At 35.8% G+C, this 27,117-nt stretch overlaps 1 protein-coding gene across 2 annotated transcripts in view; it reads left to right on the top strand.

The window, feature by feature from the left end:
• Positions 1-20,242: 20,242 nt before the first annotated feature.
• Positions 20,243-27,117, top strand: part of LOC107774733 (subtilisin-like protease SBT6.1) — a 29,405-nt gene continuing 22,530 nt past the window's right edge. For both annotated transcript variants that reach the window (XM_075230953.1, XM_075230958.1), the window contains exons 1-4: positions 20,243-20,522; positions 21,828-22,723; positions 24,109-24,237; positions 26,283-26,435. In XM_075230953.1, the coding sequence (XP_075087054.1) occupies positions 22,109-22,723; positions 24,109-24,237; positions 26,283-26,435 (897 nt within the window). In that variant the 5' untranslated portion in view covers positions 20,243-20,522; positions 21,828-22,108. The remainder of the gene's footprint in view (positions 20,523-21,827; positions 22,724-24,108; positions 24,238-26,282; positions 26,436-27,117) is intronic.

Below are 27,117 nucleotides of genomic sequence, written 5' to 3' on the forward strand. Positions count from 1 at the left end.
ATGTCGAACCCACGAGGACTTATGATTAACTATTAACTAAATTAGACTATCCCAATTATCTAAACAAGAATTAAATCTAAAAATATTTTATTCTAAACTAATTAAATAAAAAATTATAAATAATAAACTTTGAACAGAGAAAGAGCAGATTTTTATGATATCAATGTAATGAAAACGATCTAGGGTTATGGGCTATCTAATAATCCTATTGTATTCTTCAATTGAATTGACCGACTAATTCATCTAGCTTATTGGTTGACAGGGTTAATGCTCATAAGAATCTGTCGAGTTCTTACTCGCCTATTCAAGCTAACCTAACGCCTATATGTCTATGGAGTTAGAATCAACAAGAACGCATTTATAATTCCTGTAAATCAACCAAGCAAGGCAATTAGGTATATGTCTATCCTAACTACGAATCCGTTCCCCGATGCCCGAGTTCAAGAACTTGCCCTACTCAATCCTATATGCAATATAGAATTCTCACTTTCGAGTTCAATTCTAGATTCGTAGATAATATTCAATTGGTGATCAAGCAATTAAATAATTAAGTGCAAGATTGAATAAATAAACTAATATGATAAATCAAGAAGTCAAAATCAATATCCGAATAACAATAGTCATGAAAGAACCACAACCCTAGAACGTGAAGTTTAGCTCCACATAGACATGGTAGCCAAACAACAAATCATATACGGAAACATAAAAATTACTAAGTTTGGTGGGAGAAAGATGGAACTTGATGAATTCCGGCCTCCACAGCTTTGTCGTGGCTTTTTCCCTCTTCTCAATATGTTAGATGACCTAAAAGAGGCATTTTTGGCTTATATATTGCGTACCAAAGTCGTGGACCAAAGTTCTCCTATTTCTAATCCAAATCAGCTTCAGGGATTGATGCTAAGGTGGATGCGACGCATCCACCTCGTCCTCCATTTCAATTTTGCCTGCGAAGGTGGATGCGACGCATCCACCTTGTCCTCTATTTCTCAGCTTTGCATGCGAGGGTGGATGCGACGCATCCACCCCTAGTTCCTCCATCTCAGCTTTGCCCAGGTGCGGATGCTATGGCGGATGCTATGGGCTGACTTCACTGCTAAGGGTGCGCGAAATCTGATCTTTTTCTAGATTGGATGCGACGCATCCAACCCCTCTTCCTCTAGCTAGAGCACCTTTTCTTCATATTCTTGCACTCCAAACACCCTAATTCACCACACACAACTCAATTAGTCATAAAACCAATAATTAAACTATATTGGGCATTTTAAAGATCAAATAGCATCAAGAAGTGGTTAAAACATGGGTAAAGTAACATCAACACATATCGAAATATGTCAAACATCACTACCCCACACTTAAACCTTTGTTCGTCCTCGAACAAACCATCCTATAGTAGACGAAACAAAATTAAGCTCTTATCATTCAAAGCACACTGCACCTATGACCATGGTTATTTGCAACAATTAGGCTCTAGGCTATGCATCACATACCCTTCCCTTTACTTATGCCATTCTTTAAAAATATTCGAACAAAGACAACATGCTCACAACAATCCTAACCTCAAAAACCGACTCAATGTCACAATGCACTCATGGCTTGAACACCCAACATCATAGAGAAGTCTAATAACGTTACCTATCCCTCGTAAAACCATGTGCCCTCACAACAAGAACAAGAGAGCGAGTTCAATCCACACATTCGAATCTCATGATCAAATATATTTTAATGACTCACATATATCAAAGAAAATCGCTCACTCTCACAAAGAAGTCACATGCATGAAATTAGTACCATAGGCTTGCCCTTAATGTAAATCTCTACTAATGTAAGCTCGCTCGATCTAAAATCAATTAGGACTTTTTCATGGTTGTAATGTGGGCTAAGGGACGGGTAGGATATATTTAAGGAATAGTGACTCACCCTCCTAAGCACTTTAATACATCACAAAATTACTTTAAGCATTTTTTTTTCTTCAACCCCACTTCAATTTCACAAACAATATCACCCCCAAAACAGTCCCTTTTTCTTTAAGCACTACTTTAGTTCATACCCACTAGCAAGAACAAGATAACAATTTATTCATTTATATTTTTCTTTCTTTTTTTTTTCCAGATTTTTCTCTTTTTTTTTCTTTCAATTTTCGCTAGTGGTGTATTATTTTACAAAATAAGTGCACCCTTCTTTCTTTCATTGGTTCCACTCAAAAGTCACCCCACACTTAGTCCCTTCTTACTTCTTTTAGCGCTCATCTAACAATTAAAGTGCTTTAAGAGGTAAAAGGATCAAAACAATGTCAATTAAGAATAAAAAGGGTATAGTCTTGTAATGTGGGTACCAAATAAAAGGTCTACAGGCTCAAAAGGGTTAACTAGGGATAGATTTTATTTGTGATAAGCAATAAGCTCAAAAAGATCAAAGAAAGCCTAAAATCATTTTTCAAACCGAGCATCACCTAAAATTTCACTTCAACTCACATACTGGGCAAGTTCTAGACACAAGTACACTACATGGACTACACAAAAACCTTACCACACATGGCACATGACTCACTAAGGACGATCACATTCCGACTCTTAAGCAATGCAAGTATTCACGGAGCCACGAGATATTAAGTATTAAACACAAGGTGAACATAAGTCATGTAAACGAGACATAGGCGCCACAAAACATGCTATCCAATTTAACAAGGCATCATCAATAAATTCAAATTATACAGAAGATACTACACATGTGAAAGTATAAATATGTTACTATCAAACAAGTCAAGGGCGCCTAAGTTCATCATTCTTGCTCCTTTTATTCCCTAAATTCCTAATCTACTCGGAAAGAAAAAAAACTACCTGGTTCAAACTACATCCCATGGAAAAGAACCGAGGCACAAAGAAAAACCACAGGGGATTATTACTACCTAAGGAAAGCTAAAAGACATATTTTTGGATTTTTGTTTAGACTTTAATCCCTCAAGAAAACTGTCTAGGAGATCAATCGTCGGGAAAAGTCCAATTTTTCTACTTTTTCGTTTTTTTTTCCTTCACAAAAGCTACTACACTTAAGAATGAGTACTACAACTAAGCTAAAATAGCACAGAAACTTATCCAAACGATCTCCTCACCCCACACTTAAAATTTTGCAATGTCCTCAATGCACATTATAAATAATAAGAGGGTAAACGAGACTCCCTGGTAGGCCAAAGGCCGAAGCAATAGCGGCTCACGAGGTACTCAGACTTCCCCCAGACATCGTCCTTTGTGTGGGCACCCCACACTTAGTCCTCACCATCTAGCTCGCTTTTGCACTCTTCTAATGGCTTTGCTTCCTATGCTCATAATCCTACAAAACAAAAATAAATACTACAAAATAATAAAAATAAAATAAAATAAAAAGTGAACAAAAATAGAAGAAAGCAGTAACGCTGGGTTGCCTCCCAACAAGCGCCTGATTTAACGTAGCGGCACGACGTGAATCACTTTTTGCCTCCACCTCGAACTTATGAATTGAGCCCCTAACATGGCATCCAGTTTGCGGCTATGCTCCAGTAGTGGGGCTACAAAGATAACCAGGCCAAGTAATAAATTTTTCACTCTACACTTCTCGGCCTTTAGATGAGGAATGTATTTTTTGCTTTTTGGCATGACAAATTCAAAAATATAGGCATCATGTTCCTCTTCCATTGACTCCTCCAAAGGCTTAGATGACTCGATTTCCATGTCATCATCCAAATACAATGTCGAAAAATGTTTAGAATGAGGACCAACACGCCCCAACTTTAGAATTGTATTACTATTTATATCCTCATATGTGCACACATTAGAGTCTTCAAATATAACATTATCTGCTACCTCGCATGGCTCTAGTGTACTTTTCTCAACATGGGCATCATCAACAGAAATATGCTCGAATGATTGGCTCTCCACTTTTAGCTCCTCAATTTGGCGTATAAGCTCCTTTTCAGCTTCTGACAACTCATTACTATTTTGTTGGGCGATAGACGCAACAACCTTTGCATTTAATTTATCTTGCAAGTCGTGAATAGTAGTGACAAATTTATAGATCCCTTGTCCCAGTTTAGATCTTCCCTCTATAAAGTGTCTCATCCCATCAGTAAGTTCCTCATGTTGAGCTTCATATATTTCTAACTTTTCAGCCTGTTCTGCCAGCCAAGTTTGGCTCAAAATCTCCTCTTTTTCAAAAATTTTCTCTTGCTGGTACTCGCTCTCTTCATTCAATTCTTCCATATTGGCCTTCATTCTTGTGATTGCTGCCCTCATTCTTTTCATATCTTTTTTGAGTTCATCCTGTTGCTCTGCTACTTGCCTCAGAATATCCCTAATATATGCATCAGGCTCCATATCCTGCACTTCATTGCCCCTATCAAACTCAGAAATATCATTAGAAAGATCATAATAAGGGCTCAGAGAAGGATGAACAAAATTAGGACAACCATCCCAATGGCCATCTTGACCACCACACATATTACAAATATTCCACTCAAAGGATTGAGATTGTGCGCACAACTCGCTCCTGGGAACATTCTGACAATTTTTCCACCAGTGGGGTCCTCCACAATATGGACAAGGATCATCAAAATAAGAATAACCATTATTCGAACAATTTTTATTCCAAGATGCCTTGCTAAAATAAATAAAAAATACTAACTAAAATAAAATAATTAAAAAAACATGAATAGATAAAAAAAAATGTCTAATCTAGAAAAATAGCAAATTTCTAAGTCCCCGGCAACGGCGCCAAAAACTTGTTGCAAATTTCGAAGTCCCCGGCAACGGCGCCAAAAACTTGTTGCGACCAAACACACTCACGCAAGTATACGCGGTCGTCAAGTAATAAAGTGACTAAAAGTCGGATGTCGAACCCACGAGGACTTATGATTAACTATTAACTAAATTAGACTATCCCAATTATCTAAACAAGAATTAAATCTAAAAATATTTTATTCTAAACTAATTAAATAAAAAATTATAAATAATAAACTTTGAACAGAGAAAGAGCAGATTTTTATGATATCAATGTAATGAAAACGATCTAGGGTTATGGGCTATCTAATAATCCTATTGTATTCTTCAATTGAATTGACCGACTAATTCATCTAGCTTATTGGTTGACAGGGTTAATGCTCATAAGAATCTGTCGAGTTCTTACTCGCCTATTCAAGCTAAACTAACGCCTATATGTCTATGGAGTTAGAATCAACAAGAACGCATTTATAATTCCTGTAAATCAACCAAGCAAGGCAATTAGGTATATGTCTATCCTAACTACGAATCCGTTCCCCGATGCCCGAGTTCAAGAACTTGCCCTACTCAATCCTATATGCAATATAGAATTCCCACTTTCGAGTTCAATTCTAGATTCGTAGATAATATTCAATTGGTGATCAAGCAATTAAATAATTAAGTGCAAGATTGAATAAATAAACTAATATGATAAATCAAGAAGTCAAAATCAATATCCGAATAACAATAGTCATGAAAGAACCACAACCCTAGAACGTGAAGTTTAGCTCCACATAGACATGGTAGCCAAACAACAAATCATATACGGAAACATAAAAATTACTAAGTTTGGTGGGAGAAAGATGGAACTTGATGAATTCCGGCCTCCACAGCTTTGTCGTGGCTTTTTCCCTCTTCTCAATATGTTAGATGACCTAAAAGAGGCGTTTTTGGCTTATATATTGCGTACCAAAGTCGTGGGCCAAAGTTCTCCTATTTCTAATCCAAATCAGCTTCAGGGATTGATGCTAAGGTGGATGCGACGCATCCACCTCGTCCTCCATTTCAATTTTGCCTGCGAAGGTGGATGCGACGCATCCACCTTGTCCTCTATTTCTCAGCTTTGCATGCGAGGGTGGATGCGACGCATCCACCCCTAGTTCCTCCATCTCAGCTCGGATGCTATGGCGGACGCTATGGGCCGACTTCACTGCTAAGGGTGCACGAAATTTGATTTTTTTCTAGATTGGATGTGACGCATCCAACCCCTCTTCCTCTAGCTAGAGCACCTTTTCTTCATATTCTTGCACTCCAAACACCCTAATTCACCACACACAACTCAATTAGTCATAAAACCAATAATTAAACCATATTGGGCATTTTAAAGATCAAATAGCATCAAGAAGTGGTTAAAACATGGGTAAAGTAACATCAACACATATCGAAATATGCCAAACATCAGGTACCCAGTAAGTATCAAGACTAACCTCAGTGGAGTAGTGATGAGGTACAGTCGAGACACTCACTAGTCTAATAACACGTGCAATATAGTATACAAAAATAATAGAAAATAAATAATAATGATGTCAATAATAATCATCCAGTGATATACACAGCAGGGCGACAAAAATACCATAAATATTACGCAATAAAAAATGAATACACAAGTACACCCAATTAATTATGTCCTCCCAATATAAATCTTTCGCCTATATATTTTTCAAATAGAAATCTTCAGGATATAATACTTTCAAATAAATCTCTTTCAAATAAATCTCTTTCAAATATAATTCCTTCAAATAAATACCTTTCAAATAAAATTCTTTCAAATAAATCTCTTTCGAATAAAAGTCACCCTGTGACACAATATTTCAAAATCATAAAATACGGGTCTCAGCCCACTTTCATATTTCTACGACACCTCATGCCAATTTCTCTATCAAAATCGCACGGACAACTCACGAGCCAAATATCATCATCATTTAACCACGGCACCTCGTGCCCACATTTCATATCATAACTGCACGGACAGTTCACGTGTCAATATCATCATTATTTACTCACGACACCTCGTCCCCACATTTTATATCACAGTTGCACGAACAATTCACGTGCCAATATCATCATTATTTACTCACGGCACCTCGTGCCCACATTTCATATCACAACTGCACGGACAATTCACGTGTCAATATCATCATTATTTACTCACGGCACCTCGTGCCCACATTTTATTTCATAATCCGCCTGGCAATAACCACAGACTCCCAATTTCAACATAGATCAGACTATTATCAATTTACCAATAGTAAGGCAAATTGCACAAGGTATAAAAATAAACACAAGGATAATCACAACATCACATAAAAATTACCAACGCAATAATCACACATCATCACATATCATCCCTGACAATAGCCAGCTTTATCTCTCCTATAGCCACCCTTATCACTCCTATAAAGCCTCTCTTATCCCTCTGCCCTGACAATATCAATAGCCACCCTTATCGCTCTTATAGCCACTCTTATCACTCCTATAATAGCCTCTTTTATCCCTCCGCCCTGACAATATCAATATCTGCCCTGACAATATCAATAGCCACCCTTATCTCTCCTATAGCCACCCTTATCGCTCCGCCCAGACAATATCCCAACACACATAACAACAGTGAAATGCCACCCTTATACCCACATAATATCAACAATGAAATGCCACCCTTATATACTAAAAATAATAACTCAAATAACACAACAATTTACACGGAATATTATCACGGCAACATAACAAAATCAATTCATATCACAATTTGCCCAATGGCCACAACCAATTCCAAAGATATAACAAAATCAATTAATTTCACAACAAATAGCCCAAGGCTCCACACAATGTGTATAAAACCTAAAAACAACAACAGAGATGGAAAGTACGCAGTATAGGGCAACGCCTTCATTAATCCAAATTCTTGATAATTATATAATGCCTCGGTTTAAACTTATTTCATTAATTATTTGCAGATGAAAAGTCCATAATATAATTATTTCCAGGAAATATCAAATCACCAAACTCACGTAATTTACATAAATATTCAAGTAACAATCACATCAAATTGTCATATAAAAACAAATTCAACAAACAAGGATTGAGGCATGGCAAATAGATGATTTAATAAATGCCAACAATTATCCAATTTACTACACAATAATGCCTAAAACTTTAACCCAATAAAATTTGCACATATAAGCCCGAGTACGTACTCGTCACCTCACGTACACAGTTTTTCATATTTCACAAATGGCATACAAGACTCGATGCCTAAGGGGTAATTCCCCCACTCAAAGTTAGGCAAGATACTTACTTTTTTTTAAGTTAGGCCGATATTCTAAAATTTTCATCTTGCTTGAATTGACCTCCGGACAGCTCAAATCCAAGTTGAAGTCTTGAAGAAATCCTCAAAATCACCCAAGAACCGTGCTCCAAAAATCTAAAATGAAATGAAGGAAATGACCATTTTTGTCCTTAAGTTTCTAGCAAACTAGTTACAAAGATCTACAAGTTTCAAGTTTTACTCATCGCCCAACTCCTTATAGATTGCGAGATATAATCTCCCTAAGTCAGCCCTGTGCAGCAGAAATTTCTGGCAATGCACACTGCTGTAGCCAAAATCTGCAGTACCAGCTTTAGTCAATCGACCATAACTTATTATACAAATGTCCAAATGATGAATGGTTTATCATTATGGAAAATAAAATCAAAGGAATACAACTTTCATGTTTTGATAATTTCCAGATTTCTTATAGATTTCGAGATATAAGCTTCCAAAGTCAGCTCTGTGCATCAAACATTTCGCACATTGCTGTAAAAAACATCAGCAGTTAAAATTGATCTGAAACCACTCCGAAACTCACCCGAGGCCCTCGGGATCTCAAACAATATACCAATAAGTCCTAAAACATTATACGAACTTAGTTTAAACCTCAAATCACATAAGCAATGCTAAAACCACGAATCATACCCCAATTCAAGCTTAAGGAACTTAAGAATTTCCAACTTCTACATTCGATGCTGAAACCTATCAATTCAATTCCGATTGACCTCAAATTTTGCACACAAGTCATAAATGACATAACAGATCTATGAAAATTTTCAGAACTGAATTCTGACTTCGATATCAAAAAAGTCAACTCCACAGGTCAAACTTCCCAAAAATTCAACTTTCGCCATTTCAAGCAAAATTTCACTACGGACTTCCAAATAAATTTTTCGGACACGCTCCTAAGTCCAAAATCACCATACGGAGCTATTGAAATCATCAAAACTCCATTTTGGGATCGTTTATATATAATTCACTATCCGGTCAATTATTTCAACTTAAGCTTCCAAAACAAGAACCATTCTTTCAATGAAATCCCGAATCATCTGAAAACCAAACTTGACCACCCTCGCAAGTTATAATACACATTTCAAAGCTGCTCGAGACCTTAAGCCACCTAACGGAACGTAAATTCTTAAAACGATAAGTCGGGCAGTTATATCTTTTCTTTGTGTGGACCATGAGCTAATATACATTGGCCTTAATATAACTTAATATAAAAAATTAGTTTAGCCCTAATCCCTTGCATTGATATACTTCTACAAGTTTGTCATGACCCAAAATCCGCTAAAGGTCATGATGGCACCTAATACCGCCGCCAGGCAAGCCAACGGTGATCTAGCAACTCATTTGCTTATTTTTTTGTAATTGAAATCAAAATTTTCCTTAATTAAATCGTACGTAATAGATTCTTCAAAGTAAGTGAAAATATTTACACAACTACATCAACGAACAACCCGTAGGAATCCCCCAAAATTCGGTGTCACAAGTACATGTGCATTGTTTATAAGGTATACATTAATAATACAACAGTTGTCCACAGTGTAATAAGACATAATAAAATAATTAGTACAGTGGAGACTTGGTGGACTGCGATGCGTAGCCTGGAATGAAGCTCATATGAAGTCTCCTCAACAGGTGCACCTATGCGCCAAGGTGATCATCAATTAACTTGTCAGATCCTGCACATTTAGTGCAGAAGTGCAACATAAGTACGTAAATCAACGCGTACCCAGTAAGTATCTAGACTAACCATGGAGAAGTAGTGACGAGGGGTCGACATCGACACTTACTAGAGGTCCAAATAAATAAAATGATAGTTCATAACATACATGAAGTGTACAGCTATAGCGAAGTAAATCTAAAATCTCATAATTTTCCAATATATTCCCTTTAAAGCATAAATTTTTCCAATCTTGTATTCTTCCTTAATATCTCCGAACATGCCAAGTGTCAATACTAAATAAATAAGAAATATCATAAAATGTTGGGCATCAGTGGAAAGACTAGCTCGTGAATATTCGGGCTACTAGCGATATAACGCACGATACTGTCGAGGTCGTTCGGCCCAATTCATAATAACGTGTATACTACCGAGGGATGTGCGGCACGATCCATAGATGCATCTATATACTGCCGAGGAGTTCGGCCCGCTCCACAAGAAAGGGAAAGGAAATCACTGAATTATGAGACAAGTGTTTACAATATAGCACATGAGCATCAATTGAATATAATTTTTACCATTTCTCAAATTACTCGACCACATCTCAAAGTGTTAAGGCTTAGCCTAGTGTGCATATAATTACTTCCAAATCAATTTCAATTATAACTTCAATTAATTAAGCCAGCAGAATGGGTTCAAATAATTCAAATATTACATGATAAGATCCTAAGTTTACCCGGACATAACATGTTGTAGCTATGTACGGACTCTCGTCACCTCGTGCGTACGTAGCACCCACAATTAGTTGCACATAACAATAAATATCACCTAGGGGTAGCTTCTCCCTCATAAGGTTAGACATGAGACTTACCTCACTCTGAAATTCCACAACCGGCTCCAAAGCCTCTCTAACACCTCAAACCAAAGCATGTCGATCCAAAACTATTCAAACAATGTGCAACCCAATCAAAATATATTCTAATACCCATAATTAATCAATTTAAACAATTTCCAACTCCGCTCGAAAAGTCGATAAAGCTAACCCTCAGGCTCACGTGCCCGGATTCCAAATATTTCCGAAGATAAACTTTACCCATGATACCACGAACTCAAATATATGATTTATTCCTAATTCCATGTCCAAAATCGTGTCCAAAATCCAAAATTATAAATTCTAGGTCTTCTACCAAAATCCCAATATTTCCCTAAATTTTCCTCTTTAAATCCACATATAAACCTTACATTAAGCTCACAACAAGTGAAAAATTACTTACCTTGTGTTACATGATGAAAACTCCTCAAAATCGCCCAAGAACCGAGCTCCAAATATCCCAAATGAAAATGACAAAATGACTAAGTTCTATCCCTTTATGTTCTGCCCAGTTTTCGCTTCTGCGGATATATTTGCGCATCTGTGGCCTCGCATTGCGAGCCAAAATGCGCATCTACAGAGTACACTGCCCGGTTGAGACCTCGTATCTGCGGAATCATTGTCGCTTCTGCGCAGGCGCTTCTGCGATGGCCAACACGCATATGCGGACCAGCCGCTTCTGTGTCTTTATTCTTGCTTCTGCGATTCTGTAGGTGCGGGAATTTCTTCGCACTTACGACCACTGCCCTGCCCCTTCCATTCTGCTTATGCGATCTTGAGCTCCCTTCTGCGATGTCGCTTCTGCGACCAAGACATCGTAGAAGCGATCACACCAGCTGCTGCCTAGCTTCAGCATTTCTTAAGTCCAAAAATCAATCTGTTAACCATCCGGAATTCACCCGAGGCACTCGGGACTTTAGCCAAATATACCAACACGTCCCAAAATACAATACAAACTTAGTTGAGCCTTCAAATCACATCAAACAACGCTAAAACCATGAATCGCACCCCAATTCAAGCTTAATGAACTTTAGAACTTCAAACTTCTACATACGCCGAATCCTATCAAATCAAGTCCGATTGACCTCAAATTTTGCACACATGTCAATAAATGACATAACAAAGCTATTTCGAGGCTCGAAACCCCAAACGGACATTTATAACATTAAAATCCACTTCAAGTCAAGCTTAAGATTTTCTTAAACTTTTAAAATACCAACCTCTCATAATAGGCGCCGAAATACATCCGGGTGATCTGATACTCAACCTGAACATACATCCGGGTGATCCGATACTCAACCTGAACATACGCCCAAGTCCGAAATCATCATACGAACCTATTGGAACCTTCAAATCCTAATTCCGATGTCGTTTACTCAACAGTCTAATCTTAGTCAACTCTTCCAACTTAAAGCTTCCAATATTAGAATTTTCTTTCCAAATAAACTTCGAACTTCCCAAGATTTGATTCCGATCACACGTACAAGTCATAATATCTGAGGTGAAGCTACTCAAGGCCTCAATACGCTGAACAACATGCTAGAACTCAAAACGACCGGTCGGGTCGTTACAGAATTATTGTGACATATGTTGTCATATTTAATAGTTGTAGCCATTCTTATTGTTTCCTTGGTCCTATTTCAGATATGGCTGAACAGGAACAAGTTTAAATTACTCCAAGTGGTATTTCTCAAAGTTGAGGAAGGGGACAATGTAGAAGGATACGTCATCTCAGGACTTATTTCTATAATGATTCAGACTCGGAGACTGAAGTTGTCAGGAATGTCCCAGGGGCGAGACAAAATGAGCTAAGGGATCAGAGGGCTGAACGAAAGGAAGGAGAAAAGAAATTTAGGGAGCTTAAGGAATTTAAAATGGGCCTTGATGCTTCTATTCCTGAACATGTACGCCTTTTTAGGTTAAAAAGAGTTGAATTGGCTAATTACATAGAAATTACCGATTGGAAAGCATTAGCTATTTTAGCAGACTCTCTTCGAAAGCCTTGGGGTAAAATTTTAAGTGAGATTTATCATGATATTTGGCCTAGTGAACCTTTTAGCGTATATGTGCAAGAGTTAGCATTCGATTGGTATATGTATGTCCTAGCAAATATGTAAATTATTATTATGTGTTTTATCTTAATAAAATTTAAATTATGTTATTTGTCTCGCCAGTTACATATATTATTTATTGTTTTATTTTGTAATGGGATTGAGACTTGTAATGAAGTACACACTAAGAAGTGATTTTAATAATTAATTAAAATATTTAGATATAGATGATGAATGAAAACGTAGTGACCTTTCGATTCTATACTAAATGTAAAATTAATATTATAATTAATTTACTTGAGTGTGTAATCACATGCATAAATTGACTGAAGTATATATTGATGAGTTAAACTTGTAATATTGTCTCTAATAACAGACATGGAATCGAAAAGTATCATTGCTGACTTGAACAAAGGTGACAAACTGAATGGTAAAAATTACGACATCTGGAGTCGTAAAATGCGGTATGTACTCGAAGAACAAGATGCTCTTGAAAGTATTAACCATGTTATGAGTCATCTAGGGGAGGTTAACACTACCCAACATAGGAGGGATCTCGAAACTTACAATATTTGGAAAAAGAAAGATTCACTGCATGTGAAATTATTGTAAGTTCAGTTGTTGATGATCTAATCCACGAATGTAAGCAATATCCTACTGCTCAAGCCATGTGGGCACATTTAAGAGAGGCATATGGGGGTACAACTGTAACTTTCCTTTGACATCTGACAATCAAGTTTGACACGTACAAAAAACGTCATGATCACAGTGTCAAGCAACATCTAAGGGTGATGTCAAACATGATTGCTCAGCTCAAAAGTGTTGGTTGTGTTCTCTCTGATGTGCAGCAGGTTCAGGTAGTGATTCGGTCTCTTCCCAACAATTGGGAACATCTGAAGGTTAACTTGACCCATAATGATAGCATCAAAAATTTTACTGATTGCTGCCCGTCATGTGGAGCTTGAAGACGAGCGGCTTGGTGCTGCTAAAGTTGTACCTAATACCTTTGTAGCAAAATCAAGTGGTACAAAGAGATCAAGCTTCAAGCGCAAGAGAAATTGGAAAAATAATGAAAAGGGTAAGGAGACCGGAGAAGGATCCTCCAAGAAAAGAAACAAGCCAAATTTCAAGAAAGGAGAACGGTTCTACAAGAAGAAAGACAAGAGTAAGATGGAGTGCTACAATTGGCACGTTCCAAGGCATTTTGCTCGTGAGTGCACTGAGCCGAAAAAGGTAGCATTTCAAAATGCATCTCTTAGTGCTATACTAACTGAATCTTATCCTTTGTGGATTGTAGACTCAGGTGCCACCGACCATGTGACCCGTGATAGAGAAGCATTTATAGAGTTTCGTCGAGTTCCACCTGGATCAAAGCATGTATATATGGGAAATAATGCAAAGCTCGAAGTCAAAGGGATAGGCACGTGCATAATGGACATGCATGTTGGCTGATCATTGATGTTGTATGACGTCCTATATGTTCCAGAGATTCGACGAAACTTAGTCTCTATGTCTGTTATTTTAGATTTAGATTTCAATTTGAATTTTAGTCGCAATGGTCTTAGAATTACTCAAGACAATGTTTTTTTATAGTTTTGGACATCATTATAATGGTTTTATTGTGTTAGATTGTAATCCTTCTACGTATAACTATTATGTTGATCGTTGTGTTATGGCATGTTATTCTAGTAATAATGGTGTTGATGTTATTACATGGCATGTAAGATTAGGTAACATAGGGCAGGATCGAAGAATAGATTGGCTAAGGAAGGACATTTAGATTCTTTCTCTAAAATTGAAATGCCAACTTGTGAAAATTGTCTTGCCGGAAAGATTATATGTAAACCATTTGGAAAGGCTAAGAGAGCTGATTTTCCATTGTAACTAATCCATTCTAATATATGTGGTCCAATGAATATTAGGGCTAGATCTGGTGCTTTATATTTTATTACATTTATTAACGATTTCACGCGCTTTGGTTATGTTTATTTGATTTCTCATAAATCTGAAGCACTAAAATGCTTTAAGAAATATTTGAATGAAGTTGAGAATCAATTAGATAAAAGGATTAAGACCTTAAGAACCGATAGAGGGAGTGAATATCTATCAAATCCGTTTGAAGAATTGTGTAATAAAAAAGGCATCACCAGACAGTTAACTATTCCTTACACGCCTCAACAAAATGGTGTAGTAGAAAGAAGGAATAGAACATTGTTGGATATGATAAGGTCCATGATAAGCAAATTTACCTATCTCCTTTTGGGGAGATGCGTTATTGACTGCAGCCTACATATTGAACAAAGTGCCTTCTAAATCAGTTTTTTCCACTCATTACAATGAAATATGGACTGGTCATAATCCAAACTTAAATAATTTATGACCTTAGGGTTGTGCTGCGTATGTAAAAGATTCTTTTAGCAAGTTTGGAAAATTAGGTCCAAAAGGAAGAAATATATCTTCATAAGATATTCAGAACACTCCAAAGGGTATGTATTCATTGATGAATTAGAGGATGGGAGTGTTACTGAGATTGAATCACGAGATAACACATTTTTGGAAAATAATTTTCCAAAGAAAGGCGAGGTAAGGAATTGAGAGCCTCTTTATGAAATGTTGAACTCAGATAGTCACCAAGTGTCTTCTGACACAGTTGATAATCAAATTGATCAGGATCTTGTTCTTGATCCGAGTGGGAGTGGGAGTTCTCAATCCCAAAACCCTTCTGATGAATCTGATTTTCAATTACGAAAGAGTACAGGGAAAAATATACCCAAACGTACTTATGAGATTGAAGATTACATTTTCTTAGTGTCTCCCATAGAAATTGATAAGCCAAAGTCTGTGACTAAGGCTTTATCGAGTCCTGGAAAAGATGAGTGGATGAAAGCAATGAAAGAAAAATTTGAGTCCATGAAAACCAACAAAGTTTGGGATCTAGTTGACCTTCCGCCTGGACGAAGAGCCATTGGGAACAAATGGGTTCTTAAAGTTAAATGCAAAGCGTATGGGTCAATAGAAAGATACAAGGCACGACTTTACTCAAGAAGTTGGAATAGATTATGAGGAAACATCTTCACCAGTTGTGAAATTTACCCCAATTCGCTTACTTTTGGCTATTGTTTCATGCTTCTTCATTGTGTGAGATCCCAAAGAAGTTCTATTAACTTTTATTAGAATACCCTTTGACCTTTTACTGTCTCTTGAAGCGTCAATCAGTGTTGCTACTTTAGTATGTCACTAATAACCATGAGTGATTCGGCAATGCAGTGTATGTCTAGGAAAGCAGTTGATTTGGAATGAAAAGATTCAAGTAGAAAGGGAAGACAACTAAAAATTTAGTAATTTAACTTGTATTCATAGGTCGACCATTACACTTACCATGGGGATATCAAATGTAATTATGAATACAGTAGCAGGTGATGTCTGGGGTATAGCGAGTAATAAGATCCTCATATTAGTAGTGAATCCTTTTCGAATATGATCGGATTTCTGCATAGAGCTTTAAAATAATCTTAATAGATTTGAAATATATTATAGCTCTTGATGCTCGCAGGTCGCATGAACTACTTGTCTGTATGAATTAAGTGTGTTATTTATTCATGATACTAGTTTGAGTTCCAACCCATCATGAGCGAAATGGGAGATGTTGGGTCTTGAATTTAGATACCGGGTCGCTCTATACGGGCTGACCCAACCCATTTGGGAAGAGATAGAGTTTGGGAACAAAATAACTTCTTTGGAGAAGTTACTACACGTTTGGGTGTAGTTGAGAGCAGTTTTTCCCATAGCAGTTAATTCTTTCTCTATAATAACTTATTTGGTATTCCTATCAAGGAGGGCATGAACGAACAGAAAGAGAGGATTTTCTCTACCTTTCTCATCAATTTTCTCCTTCCTTAACAGAGAATATTTCTCTTCTTCATTTTGCAAAACACACATAAAGAAAGACATTTAGCTCGTGAAACTAAACTTTGTATTCCAAGAGAATCAAAGTTCGACTTAGGGGTAATATTTCTGGGTTGTAATTTTACTCCGTTGCGTAACAGGTACGTGATTCTAATTCATGTTCTTACTGAATTTTTATTAACACTTGTGAACAAGTAGATCAAATGCAATTTAGGTATGCACAACGCCTGATGCGGTTTCAGATCTTCCTCAGGATAATTCGATTTTATTTTTGTTTTTAAATAATGGACTAGATGAATTATCAAGAGGAAAAAAAAAAAGAAACCAAACAAATACTTGTCATTGAAAATTTCAAAAGATAGTAAGCAGACCATTTGTACAGCATCCCCATATAACAACACTTCACTATAAAAGTTAAGTTTTTACGGAATCAATTTTTATGTTATGTTATAATATATGCTCTTTATAACAACACTTCGCTATAACATTCAAAAATATTCGGAACAAACGAGGCTGTTATAGAGAGGTTTAACTGTAGCTTGAAATGTGATTGTATAATTGACGATACGAAAAATTTAATATGTAGTTTGGATTTCACATAACACGTGTCTTCACATATACCATCACTAAATTATAATCAATTAATACACATTCTTAACATATTTTATCACTTAACATGATAAATTAATATAATTTGATATTAAAGGCAAATCTAGAATTTCTAGAGTATGGGTACACCGCAAAAAAAAAGGAGAGAAAAAAGTATGAAGTAAGAATTAATCCATATTCTTTTGGATAAATAACTTAGTATTCAACTAAGTGCACCATTTAGTCTTTTTGGATCATAAGAGCAATATATAATATTAGACTAATTCTAGAAAATACGTACATAAAATACCTAATTTGTCAGAAAAAATATGGATTCACGTGTCCCATAATCTGAGCTATAAATCTGCCCCTGGTTAATTTAAACACCAAATGCTGGTAGTTTTTTTCATATTAAGTAAAACACCTGGAGGTTTTGGGAAAGCTTTTGAGTTTAAAAATGATCAATAATCTCAATAATGCTAGACATTATAGCTGGAGAAATGATATATTGGTGCACTCTAAAATATATTCACATAATGGTGCCACTTTAACAACACTCAATGTGAACGAGTTAGAACCTTTTGGAAGATGTATAATGGATCACCCTATTGGCCTTTACTAATGATTACATACTACCATGGTTAAATGATAAATTAGAGTGCGAATATATATTATTTAACTATAGTTTAGTAATAACAATATATATGAAAACATGTATATATCTTATATTCGTTAAATTGATGTAAACATTGAGTACATATAAAGTTTTTATTCGCAAGATATTGACTAACAATATGGGTGCTATTTATTCCAAAGTAGTACGGTATATAGCGCTAATATGGAGTTGAAACGTTATAGTTTTGATCTTGTTTTATCATTTCGTTTTCGCCTTATTTAATCGTCAACAAATTTTGAGGGTTATTCATATACACTAAATCATAAAAGTATTAATTTCATAATTTATATTATACTAATACCCTTTCAAAAAAAAAAAAGTAAAAAATGAACCAGGGAGGCATGATAAATTACTTCTGCCCCATTAAAAAGAGAAGAGTACTATTCTTGCCATTTTGATTTTACTCATTTCTATTCATTGTGTATATGACGATATTTATCTAAAGTAGAGCTGTCAATATAGGCTTGGCCCGTTGGGTCAGTTCAGTTCAGCCCGTGATTTAATAGGATTTAAAAACGAGGCTTTTAAGCCCGACCCAAGTAAGCATATAGCCCGTAAGGTTTAACTGAGACTGGACTAGGCTGGCCCATGTGCCTAAATAAAATATTTATTTAAAATATATAAAATATAAAAAGTATACGGTCTCTAGCGATGAAAAGTCATAATTGGATTTTTATTTAGTGAAAAATTTAAGGAAATTTGATCTATTTGCCAAAAGTATGGGTGTTCATAAAAACCCGAAAAATCGAACCAAACCGACCAAAAAAATCGATACTTTTTAGGTTTGGTTTGGTTTTGGTTTTAAATTTTAAAAATCGATCAAATTTGGTTTGGTTTTGGTTTTAATAAAAAAATAACCGAAAAAACCGAACCAAACTGACTATAAAAGTAGCTATTTAAATTTATTATTACACTTATATATATGTATATTTTTATATAAAGTTTCTGAAATTTTATTGTACATATTAGTCATTTTTATATATATATATATATATATATATATATATATATATATATATATATATATATATATATATAATTTAAAATAAAGTTTCTAAAATTTTATGGTACATATTAGTTATTTGTATTTTTAGTCTAGTTATTTGCTATTATATTAATCTAATTCTTTCCATTTACATTCTAGTTTGATTGATAGTTTCTTTTGCATGTTAAAAATAATCGATTTTTAATTGAGTATTTAAATTATTCATCACTATTTGATTCAATTATCATCAATATATCTTGGTAAATGATAGATTTCTCAAAAAGCAATTGATTTTATAGTGTTTACGTTAAAAATGTGATCACCGAAATATGCGTTTGGTAGTGTGTCTCATATTTAAGAAAAAATCCGATAAATAATCGAAAAAATCGACAAAAACCGAATCGATAAAAAACCGACTTACTTGGTTCGGTTTCTTTTTAGGGAAAAATCGACTCAAACCGAACCATAAACACCCATAGTTGTCATGTATTGGAAGGACCATTCTAGAATATATCCCGATCTTTCAGTGACGACGCGTGATGTACTTAGTATTTCTATTACCACTATAGCATCAGAATCAACATTTAGCATTGGTGAGCGTGTTCTAACAAAGTACAAAAGTTGCATCCATCATGAAAATATTCAAACACTTGTTACTGCTCGAAATTAGCTGCACGGTTTTTCCCAAACTCAAACTGGTAATATTTTTTTATGTGAATTTCAATATTATTAGTTTTTAAAATTTAATTATTCTTAATATTTAACTAATTAATATTGCATGTGGATTGTAGATGTAGATGGAAGTGAAAATGTTAAGACAATCTTGTCACAAGCGTATTCAATTGTCTTTGATGAAGATGATGTGTTGGATATCACATAAGCATCATGAACGTTCTCTTGAATAGTCTTTCAGTGAGTAAAATATAGTCTTGTCTTTTACTTTTTTTAGTGTTTATTGTGATATATTGGAACAATATAAAAAGTAATTAAGTTTTGCGAAATTTTTTCAATAAGATATTTTTTAACTTTTAAATATTTATCTTTTTTTAGGTTAGAACATAAAAAAAAAATATAAAATTATATTTTAAAAATAATGAACCGTTCCTTGAGGGCCCACGATCCACATAGGGTTGGGATGGGGTGAACATTATAAGGCCCATTTTGTGGGCTAGCCCAGTCCGACCTGCCCCGTCAATTGCTAAAGCCCATATAATCTAAACAAAATCCAAGTTTAAATTATTAATTTGATTCGATATTTTATAATAGAAGTAATGATTAAAAGATTAATTGGATAGAGAAATATTATATCAAAATCTCTATAATTAAATAATTTAATGAACTTGAATGTATAGTAAATTTTATGATTGTTTTATAGAAATAAAAGCATCAGACAATTTAAAACGTTACTAATTTATAGGTCCGGCAATAATAAGAGTCAAAGCTCGGAAGGGGAAAGACAACATAGGAAAATAGAGAAGAGAGCAAACTGCAAAGCAAAACAGCGATTCAAATCTCCATTTTAATTTCCGGCCGTTTTACTCTGCCGGTTCCCAATATTCCGTCACCGTTTCCGGTCACCGGAAAAATCTGGAAATAAAAAACTTCTCGAGAAAATTTGATTGTATTGGACTGCTGTGGAAATCGATAGCATTTGATTTACAATACAAACTGATTCGTTTCTTCAGGTTTCTTTCGTTACCCTTTTAAATCTCATTTTAATTACTATATCTTTCTAGGTTTTCTTGATCAGATTGTATTGTGCTTGTTATATGCATATTTTTACTATATCTGTTTTTGGACAATTGATCAGATTCTGAAAGTTTTACTTTTTGGGAGTGAAATCACAAATTGCCTTTTCGGGAGTGAAATCACAAGTTGTCTTTTTGGGAATGAAATGGATATGGAGAATTCATATACTCCCTCCATCCCAATTTATGTGATGTTGTTTGGCGGGGCACAACTACAAATCATTGGAAGTTTAAAGTTAAGCTGTTTCGAAATATTGAAATGTATGTTCTATGGGACAGAAGGACAAGGAAAGAGTATCACATAAATTGGGACGGAGGGAGTAGCTAACTGCAACTATTTCTAAATATGGAAATGTATGTTATTTAGGACAGACGGACAAGGAAAGAGTATCACATAAATTGGGACGGAGGGAGTAGCCAACTCCAATCCAAAAAATGGGCTTGAATGGAGTGGAATACAAATAGATGATTTCAAATAACGGACCTCAACTAGTTTGCGATCGAGCATAGTTGATTGACACTAGCGAGATCTTCTTGAATTCATCAGCTCGCTGCTACTAAATTGTTTGTATTAGCTTTGTTTCTTGTCTGATAATTGTGGCAATTAATAATTTCAGAGTTGGTTATTGAGTAAAGTACTGGCCTTTGCTCTAGGAAAGTAAAATGGAGAGACTGAGAGCTCGAGAGCTCAAATTTGTCAAGAGTTGGGGTGACAAAACACGATTAAGGAAATCTCATAAACATTTGGTTTATTGGTTATATTGTTAGTTATCCAAAACTAGTCCATATATCTAATGACGGATTATAATGTAAAACAGTCTTTTTTCTTATGTTGGACTCAAATGCTCGAGCTTTTATGAGCATCCAGGGCACTTATTTGAGAGCACTTTATTGGTAAAGAAGTCAAAAGATTTTGTGATATTACATGTCAGATTATGGCTTTGGTTTTCAACTGTCATTTTGGTGAAATTTTGAAATATCGGAGACATTTATGCTAATCACGTTCTAAGAAATGTTAGTTAGTGAATCTAGTTGCATTATAATGCTAAAAAGTAAGATTTTCACATGCACTAAATCAGTAAGGTCCTTACGCATGAAAAAGGTCAGTTGGATACACTTTATGGCCACAATTATGTTTCTTCTTTTCAATTAATCACTTTGTCTTAATTTGCAGTCCATTACCGCATTCCTTTTATTTTCGTTGTTGAATTTGTTTCAACTTAATGCTATATTTCTTTTCAGCCTAAAAGAGGGCAGGATCTCAAGTTTGTTAGACAGGAAATCAGCTTGTAGGTTGTGATTACTGGTTGAAGTGGTCATTTTACTGTCAGTTTAAAGGCTGATCATGTGCAGAGCATTATAGGTTTCAGTAAATTGGGATCTGTAGATCTCCATCGAAGCAAACAATTTTGATTCGGCACAATTGCTACTCGAAAGGAGGATTTTGATTGTTTTTAAGTACAGGGGAAAAATCTTTAAACGTCCCCTCTGTGCTTTGATGAGGGATATTTCATTCTTGTAACATGCCCCAAACTCCTCAAAGATCTGTATTCACATTCTCTCTTATCTCCCTCCTTATCTCATATACTCTCCTCCGCTTGTATCCATCTATTTCCTTTCACCTCTTGAATAACCCTCAAAACCAAACCCTTGCATTGCCTACACCAACAGCATCTGAGCTATATACTAACAGTGGCCCTCATGACTACCAACACCTCTGGAGGCAAGAATCCTGTAGCAGAAACTATATTGTCCGATTCTATCATTATAAGGAAGCTGAAGATCTTCGTAATTATCTGCAGAACTATGTGAAATTGAAGGGGTGGGAATGGATTGAGAGAAAAAATCCTGCTGCAAGGTTTCCTACAGACTTTGGATTGGTGGCAATTGAGGAGTCAGTGAAAGAACTTCTGTTAGAAAATTTCAGAAAGTTAGATCTTGTAAAGGATGTTTCTTTGGATTTGAGCTATCAAAGGGTAGTTCTTGAAGAGAAGAATGAAAAGATTGGGGCTTTTATTGATGGGAATAAGAGGGCGGGAAAGATTTTTACAGCTATGTCCTTCAGCGAAGATCAAAACTATGCAGTGGCCAACACAAGTAACATGAAGATTAGTTGGAAAAGAGAGCTATTGATGCAGGTAAGACTTCGATGATTATGTATTTTGTTACGTGTGAATTTACTGCTAGCTTTGGCTGTTGCAATACATTAAAGGGCTTAGCCATGCACGAAGTGCTCCCTAACTAATGCAGGGTAGAGGGAGAGGGGTGTATATGTACGCAGCTTTCCCCTTGCAATTCAGCAAATAGGCTATTTTTATACCTCGAAGTTGTGACCTAAAGGTTCACCAATAGAGCAGCTATGCCGTTTGCGTCAAGGCTAGCCCTCAGTATTGGAATACATTCTGCAATAATTTTTCTCATCATTGACATATGGTAGGATCAACCATGTTGCATTGTATACGTGCAGAGGAAATCAATCTCCTCGTTCTTAATTTTTTTAATGTTATCTTTATCTTTTTTTTGGGTCTTATCATGGATCTGTTCTTCTATAATTGGCATTACGTTTGAAGTTGAAAGCATCATAAAATTTACAGAAGAGAACTTTTTGCTGCTCAAGTTCCTTATTCTAATGGTGCTTTGGGTTATCCTATTGCATTACGTAAAGTGTATTTGTGACAGTGTTTCAGAGTTCTGTTGAAGGATAGTTCCCTTATGCATAATTGCATATCACTGTCCCCTGATATATGTCTTGTGCGTTGGTGAAAGTTGTTTTTTGCTAAGATATACGTGTAGGTTCATGTTTAAAAGAAGAAGACTTTCTCCTTTCATTTTGGCGCATGTTTTTGCATACCTATTTTATTGACAGTCACCACCCTGCTGTCTTTTCTCCAGTTATGCTCTTTGAAAGACCTTTGGTTGCAGAAACTAAGGTTGTAAATGCAAGTGGATATCTTATTAGGAAAACATGCATAAAGCTGTATAAGAGATGAATAGTTTCCCTGTGCATTGTATTCCGTCAGGGGCTATATGTTGGTGTTGGTGTTGCTTGGGTTGTGTACTGCTTTGTGCCTGGTCCTTCTTGCTATAAGGAAACTTTTTTAACTTGGGGTGGTTGCTAGGGAAAGTTAATTATTAGGTCAGTTAGGTACTTCCATAAGGAAGAAGTTGAAAATTAAAATTTGGCTGCACTATTCATAAAAGTAATGCGCATACACTTGCCAAGAAAATAATGGATTGGCATGGGCTGCATATACTTGGTCCATAGAAACATTTATGTCAAACTCGGATTGTTTAACAGAGATGGGTGAGATTGTTGTGCTCCTATGGGTACTTTTGGTGGGAGAAGTAAGCCATTTGATACTTTCCTTCTCCCTTTTTTTTAGTTTTTTTTGTGGGGGTACAATGGTAAAGAATTAGTTGTTAAATGCATATTTTCTCTTGATATTTATTTGAGGTTAAGCTGTTGTTATTGCTTGTGTCTTGATAAACTTTATTTTGTCTCCTTTGCATTTTCATTTTGCAGAAATCTCAAGTCACATCCCTTTTTGGGGCAGAGTCACTCTGGTCGAGAGGGTACACTGGTGCCAAAGTTAAAATGGCTATTTTTGACACAGGTATACGGTCAGATCATCCTCATTTCCGCAATATTAAGGTATGTACCGTTTGTTTTCTTTTTACTTGTTTATTTGTTTATATCAAAGAAATGCTTTATTTTAATTCAGTGTTGTTTGAGCGAAATCGTTTACATTTATATAATCCTGCTGTTTCATTTTATATGGTAGTGACATGGAGTTTAAGAAAGCGTTGAAGACATTATTAAGTAAAGACAAAATATCCTGGCATACATACACCTCTACTTGTTCGGTTTTGACATCCGGGTCTCCTACTCTATGGAGTTTCAACCAACTCCTCAACTCAATCAAAACATGAATTTTAAACACTTCCGGAACTGTGTGTTCCTCGCTCACTCTGACATCAATGACACGTCGTATCCACCTAGAAAAATTAATGCCCCATCGTAATTATCTCATTAATTTAATAACAACAATGAGTTTCTATGTATTTTAATAAATAATAAATACCTTAAAAAAGAGAGAATGAATTTCACCTTATTCCTCCACCTTCCTAAATGTTCTAAACTCCATAACTACAAACGGAGATCACTTTCCTCCATCTCCACACTTCCCCATCCCCACACTCCACTAACCTTATCTTTCACTGTACTTTCAACAAATTCAACGAAGAAAATCTACAAACAAAACCAAAACCATAAAAGATTCTGTTAGAAGAACAATAAAGTAGAGGAAAGAAAAATTATCAAATGGGTTTATGTGAAATCCTCTGATTCTCAAGAAAAAAAATTGAGAATAAACACCGAGTGTGAAAGCAGCACCCACAATTCCGATCAAGAACGAGCTCAAGTTCTGATTCATTTTCTAATGTAGTTCTCTATTTCTTTGCAATTTCTGCTTCTGAAATGATGGTTAAGTTAAAAGAGACGATCACTAGCAGCAATAATCCTTCACTTCTTAATTATTTCTTTTTGATTTCACATAAGTCCTTTTCTGATCTGAGCTTTCAATTTAGGAGAGAGTAAGTTTTTTTCTTTCGATTCTGATAATTTTTGTTGTCCGATTCTTGATGGATGGGTGATTCTCTTTGAAAGATGAGCGCGAGTGAGATTAAAAGGAAACTGAATTGATATTGGAAGTGGTGGTGGTCATGGTGGAGGAGCCTTGACGGGTGGCGGTGGGGGGTGGCGTGATTTGTTCAAGAAGGGTGAGTGGGTTGGGTCTTGAAGAAGGAAGGAGGGTTTTTTCCTTTTTTGTGTTGTTGGAAGGTTCCCTTTTTTTTTTGCCTTTTTATTTTTATTTTATTATGGTATTTAAATTGATTCACGCCCATTGTGTGCATATATATCAGTTATCACATATTTTGTCCAACTTAGGCACATCAATGCCACATAAACTCAGTCAACGGTCAAAGGAGTTTAATTCTCATGTTTTGATCAAGTTGAGATGTCCGGTTGAAACTTCATAAAGTAGGGGGTGCCGGGATAACCGAACAAGTAGAGGTGTGTATCAATCAATTTTGCTTTAAATAAATAAAATTGTGCTATCCAACGGCCTAAGCTTTTGGATGAGATGATCACACACTTCAACATGGTATCAGAAGCAAGCAGAGGTCATGAGTTCGAGTCTCACCACCACCCATTATTCATAAGAATTTCCATGTACTAGGCTCGTAAAAAAGAAGAAAGAATCAAGCTTGCACATGAGGGGGTGCTTTGAAGACATTATTAATTAAATAAAAAGTGTGCTCTTTCTAACAACTTAATCTTTTAGATGAAATGGTCATACACTTCAATAGAAAGAAGGAAAAGACTTTTGACACATAGCAGAAGTACTCTTAGAACTTGTGGTCTTAAACATGCCGTGATATTTCTTTGGCTAGAAGACCATGCCAATAAGGGTAATATGGGAAGTTTAAAGTTAAAGAGTTCCCGAAATTAGAAGGGTGTCATTATTTTTGGAACAAACTAAAAAGGAAAAGAATGTGCATAAAATGAAACAGAGGGAGTACATTTTAATGTACATCTTTGGGTGCCATCTTTCCCATATCACCAGCATACACAGGGGTTGATTTTGATACCCTATTTACTAGCATGAGTTGGGATTGATACCTGATAAATTTCAGGAACGCACGAATTGGACCAACGAAGAGACACTGAACGACAATCTAGGCCATGGGACATTTGTAGCTGGTGTCATTGCTGGTCAGGATGAAGAATGTCTTGGTTTTGCTCCTGACACAGAGATATATGCTTTCCGTGTTTTCACAGATGCTCAGGTAATGGATATTTATCTTTTAAACATCCAAATTCTGTATCAGAGTCCTTTTATATACTCTTACCATGTATATAGATAGAGAGATAGCTTTTCCCTCAAAGCACCTCAAATTCCTTTCGCTGGAGGATGTGGAAAAAGAAAAACAGATGGTCCTCGGTATGTGTTTCAACTTCTTGGTTCCTCTGAAGAACATCCAGCTGTGAAGGAATTGTTTCATGGTTGCTGGGATGACACATTTGATTCCAAAAATGTTTAGAAAGAGCTGCCATAGATGACCAGCAAACTGACAGCGCAAAAACAAGTGCCATGGTACACAACATATCCTCAATTCCTTTCCCGCAAAGAAAGCATCTGCTGCATAGTTGCAGATCTCTCTTCTGCACATTTGTTTGTGTCTGGCACCCATCATGAGCCAATATCCAACAAGCAACTTCACAAGGCACTTTGGATCCCCATCTTTCAAGGCTGTGAGAAAGCACGGGAAAATATATTATTCATGTGTCTTAACTATAATACAAGTACCCCTATTTATAACAATACACAATACCTACACTACCCTATTTCATGTAGGACTATGCTTATTTACATAAAAGCTAGCTAACTAACACTCCCCCTCAAGCCGGTGCATACAAATCATATGTACCGAGCTTGTTACATTTATAACTAATACGAGGACCAGTGAG

Source organism: Nicotiana tabacum, chromosome 2 (assembly GCF_000715075.1).
Source record: "Nicotiana tabacum cultivar K326 chromosome 2, ASM71507v2, whole genome shotgun sequence".
Classification (NCBI taxonomy): domain Eukaryota; kingdom Viridiplantae; phylum Streptophyta; class Magnoliopsida; order Solanales; family Solanaceae; genus Nicotiana; species Nicotiana tabacum.